Consider the following 5,087-nt stretch of genomic DNA (forward strand, 5'->3'; position numbering starts at 1 on the left):
ATTTAAGAATGTAATTATGTAAGAATGTTAACACTGTTATAATTTTTTAGTATATTACTTGTGTGGTGTAGAAGAGAATTATCTATGTAGAGATACTGCTTGCAAACCAATGATGGTAAGATGATGTTATGGGGTAGGACTGGATAAGTCTGACTTCTTCCTACTCCATTCAAGCATGTACTAGGTATAAGCAAACTGATATTGGATTAGCATTTGTTGGATATGTGTAAAATTATGTGTGTTGACATATCAACTGTCTTTACATGCTTGAAAGAATAAATCAAATCAAATCAAAATGGTATGAAAGGAAAACTCACTAGATTTACTGGATGTGTGCTAAACATCAAGCAACATACCTTAACATACTCTTTCCTGTGCTTCAGTCTGTTCACAGTTCTCAAGAGGAGTGTATGCCATTTTCGGATTTTATGACAAGAAGTCTGTAAACACCATCACGTCATTCTGTGGGACGCTCCATGTCTCCTTCATAACGCCCAGCTTCCCTCTGGATGGGACTCAGCAGTTCATCATCCAGATGAGACCTGACATCAAGGGGCCTCTCCTCAGCCTTATCGAATACTACAAGTGGGACAAGTTTGCCTACCTGTACGACAGCGATCGAGGTAAGACACGGACACATTATCTTGTTTTTGAAAGCATATTTCTAGTTCTGCTTCCCCACAAGTTGTCCCCAATGTTGGCTTTGTGTTAAAAAGCAGAAGCCGCTGTTAATTGTTGATCTTGTGACTTTGGTAGTTGGACCGGGAGAGCATGGAAGAGTCTAAAGGGATGTACGTTTTAGAAAAAGTAGCTACTTCCACCCTGATGAAATGTCTTTATTGCAGATTGTTTAGACAAGGGTATTATGTCTATTACAATACAATCCTGCAGTCAAGAACTGCGCTCGGTTTATTTCCCACACAGACAGCGGTTATATGCAAAACACATGTATGTAGAACAGTATAGGTGGAGCTGGATAAAAGGTATTTTTGTTCATGACAAACAGCTTGACACATACAATCAACAATGGCGCCTCCTGTGTTTGAGAGCCTGTTTTGTATAATATCAAGGGGAGGGGAGGCAGTCACTTATGTGACACACAGTAGAGATGATGTGCCCTACTGCTGTGAACCGCCACACCTACCCTGCACAGAAATGTGATTTGTTTGCATTGCGTGTTCAAGATATGAACATACTGGTCCCATAGTAATGTTTCATTTGGCTTCACTATTCAAATTGTGCACATTGAGACATTTCTCAATAATCCATCTTGAATTTTCTGTCTGCAATTATTTAACAGTTATTTGTTAAAGACTTTACAATTGTACCAAATAAGAATCTTTAAATACAATACTCCTATGGCTTCTGAATCTCTGGGGCATAAATGATACTGTATATAAAGATTTTAGGTGCTTCAGCCACCAGAGGGGCTTTTGACTCTTGCCAAAGGGATTGTCTGTGTAGGATCCAAAAGGATTGTTGAGTATGTATATTCTTTTTCTGCTCTGCTGCACAATCACACAGTAAACTTAGATTCAGACCAGGAAGCTACCCAGTCTTTTACTGTTGGTCTCTGGGTCAGTGGTGTTTTTTAGCGAGGGGACAATTATACCCACCCACCTTGACACCAAAGATGCACACACACAAACACCCATAGCAAGCAGGATGCAAACTAATGATTATCTGTTCACAAGCTATAGCTCAGTGTCAAGCAACACCAACCTCCTGGTCAGTCTGCCATGCAAACCTGCCCCAAGGCATTTTATTATTACATGTTGAAAGAAAGCAGTCATTATTTACCAGTCAGAACATTTAGGTAAACAAAAAAAAATCATTAATACAACAATAATGATGTCACTGATTAAAAATACTCCCACTTTCTTGTAGAATATGTTAAATACTTGGAGTCACAGTTCTGAGCCTATGCACCTGTGTTTGAAATCCTGGATGAGACCATAGGCTGAATATATTCAAGGCAGTCAAAGATGAAAAATTATGTATTAATATCCAGACTTGCTTCATATTCAAATCTGTTCTGTCTCTCTCCTTTGATCCCTTTCATCAATGATTCTTTTTGAAGGACTGATGGAGTCAAAGTCTGGAAATGCTGTAAGATTGCATTTTTTGAGTTGAGTTTTTCTTTATTGTCTGGACATTGTTCCACACACAGCATAACAATAAAAAGGCAGACAGCTGAGTTGGAAACATTCATGTGTAAAAATGATAAAGGACACACAATTGCTGCTTGCGTGCTATCTTTGCTGTGCCATGTAACTGATTTTTAAGTGTCATCGTGCCTTGGAGAACAATGCAACTTTCTGCAGCACTAAAAGGGAAATTACTTTTGCAGATAGGGTTTCTTTGTATTTTAATACTTTAAATGCAATGAAAGAATAGAGTTTAAACCTCAGGGGTATCTAGTTACAATAGAATAACAATGTAGTGTTGGTTCTTTTTGTCTAATAGGGGTCCACCACTTTCAGGTTTTACTTCTCATTATAGAACAAAAGTCATTCATTATTTTTGTTTTCAGTAGGCTAACAGGAGGAGGTTTGGTTTCAGAAAGCACCTTGAGGCTGTTGGATGAAACCTCATGAATGCCCAAAGATGACTTACCAGAAGATTGAAATAATACACTGGCTTAAGGTGTGAGAGTAGGAAGTGATTCTGCTCATCGAAGTGGGATTGCTGCTGCCTTTACACTGGTGTTTAGTCTGATGACAGTAGTTGTAAGGCGTGTTCGTGCCAGTGCCTTATGAGAGACTTAATGCTTTTCTGCAACAGAATCAAATACTGTTCCTTTACAACTATTAGATTCTTTTGTCAATGCTAGAGTTTGACCTACTGCACATTCAAGATGGCACTAAATGGCCTGTTGTGCATATTTCATCAGTGCATGGCTGTCTAATTAGGTCAGTGTGATCTCTCATTCCCATGGCAACCGAACTGTGGGGCGAAACACAAAGAAAGTGACAGAGCAGGTTGGTAAATGATGCAAGGATGTGTGTGTGTGGGTGTTTCTCAGTGAGAGGAGGCAATAGAGTTGCCGCTGGTTATGATGAATTTAATTAGCACATTGAGACTAACTGATGAACCAACACCACCACTGTCAACTGTTGTCAGTTTAGATAATGGATGCACTATACTGTAAGTCTGAGCAGATAGGGATGGTTATCTGAACTCACTAAATATTTTGTAGTACTGCCGTTTGAATTAACAAGAAAGGGAAGGAAAACAACAGAAACGCTGCAACCCACAGTGCAGGTGGGCAAGACTTCTGCTGCTGTGGATGTTTGGAGATATTGCCATCCAGCTAAGTTTGTTTCAGCCTCTAACCTGTTCCCGTCCCACCAGCAAGGTACAGCCAGTCACTCACTCTGTGCTACAACTGAAGAGTGATGAATCTAGTGGTCAATAATACACAATTAAATGTGCCAAAGAATGGGAGTGTATATGAGTTAAGACGATGCATTATTGGGCCCCAAAGAGGGGGGTGTCAGGCCATGCCATCATAAATCTAAAGAGCCCCACAATAAGCAGCTCCACAATGTCTTTGTCATAATAACTTTACTCTCGCAAACTCCAAACCTTTGCACTCTGTATTCATAATTTACATCTCCCATTTTCTCCAGCTTCTTCTCAACAGTCCCTTTCAGTGCTTTGAGAGCATCTACCAGGTCTGAATTAACTGTTGCCCATATGTCGCTCTCAGTATTTAGCAGATAAAATTCAGATATTTTGTTGATGATAATCACTTTTATTGGCCAAGTATGTTACACACACAAGGAATTTGTCTCTGGTACAGAACCAGCCATCTGTAGCACCAACTCTCTCTCACACACACGCCATCGGTGTGTGTGTGTGTAAGGTATGTGAGTTTTATTACTATTATTTTTATTACTATTACTTATACCTACAGCACCCTGTAAGGTGCTGCTCTGGCCATTGGGGGCAACTTGGGGTTCAGTGTCCTGCCCAAGGACACTTCAACATGTGGACCAGGGAGAATGGGACTCAAACCACTGACTGAACTTCACAGGATGTTCAGAAACACAACTCTAAATGAATTCAAAAAGTTAGTGTCATCCATGGGAGGATGAGCACTTTCTAATGTCAGTACTAAAGGCAATTTCTTTGCATTTCAACAAACCCTATACTCACTTAACTGATTTAAATTATGCTTCAGTTGGTATAATGCTGAAAGTTGACACCTGTGGGAGGACCTTTACTGCGGTGCATGGAAAAACAGTAACTTGAAGCATAGAGAGCTAATATGATGTTGCTTTTGTAGACATTGAACTGCTTTCATCTATGCATTATTTATGAGTCTTTTCTTGTCTCATCTGAATAGTTTTACATCATATTATGCTTATGCATATGAGATTACTGAAAGAGAAGAACTAATCTCACTAAAAATGAAGTTTCACTATACATGAACTCCCATGTCACAGCTGTGACTACTCACTACTAACAGGTGAATGCTACTTTGCACACTATTTCATGTCCTTTTATTCTCCACTGACTTTTTAAAGCCAGAACAATTTGAGAAGTCTCTGTTCCCCAGTGCAGTGGCAGCTTGGTGGATGTAATATTGTTGACTGTTGCGATAAGAATTGTGCATAAGAATTGGGCATCCGGGGAAAACCTACAGCAACTCTCTGGACGGGTTTCACAGGAACTTGAGAAGATAAAGAAATGGTGTGATAGTAATATTCTATCTCTGAATCTGGATAAAACTGAATTTATGGTATTTGGGAATCGTAGACTAGATAACGAACTGCAAGTGAAAATCGGGGGAGCTAATATAGGACGAGTATATGAAATTAAATTTCTAGGTGTCATAGTTGATGACAAATTCACCTGGAAATCTCATATCAGACATATTCAGCACAAAATAGCAAAAAATATATCGATATTGGCAAAGGTAAGATATATTTTGGATGGGAAGCACTACGCATTTTGTATTCTTCATTGATTTTACCATACTTAGAGTATGGCGTTGAAAACTGGGGAAATACATACAAAAGCTCACTTCAACCATTGTATATATTACAAAAAAGAGCGATAAGAATTGTGCATAAGATGGG

The 5,087-nt window shown here is 39.2% G+C and overlaps 1 protein-coding gene across 4 annotated transcripts in view; it reads left to right on the forward strand.

Moving 5' to 3' along the window:
* Positions 1 to 5,087, forward strand: part of gria2b (glutamate receptor, ionotropic, AMPA 2b) — a 46,163-nt gene that overhangs the window by 23,310 nt on the left and 17,766 nt on the right. For all 4 annotated transcript variants that reach the window (XM_020607473.1, XM_020607472.1, XM_020607471.1 and 1 more), the window contains exon 3: positions 384 to 623. In XM_020607473.1, the coding sequence (XP_020463129.1) occupies positions 384 to 623 (240 nt within the window). The remainder of the gene's footprint in view (positions 1 to 383; positions 624 to 5,087) is intronic.

Source organism: Monopterus albus, unplaced genomic scaffold, assembly GCF_001952655.1.
Source record: "Monopterus albus unplaced genomic scaffold, M_albus_1.0 scaffold86.1, whole genome shotgun sequence".
NCBI classification, from domain to species: domain Eukaryota; kingdom Metazoa; phylum Chordata; class Actinopteri; order Synbranchiformes; family Synbranchidae; genus Monopterus; species Monopterus albus.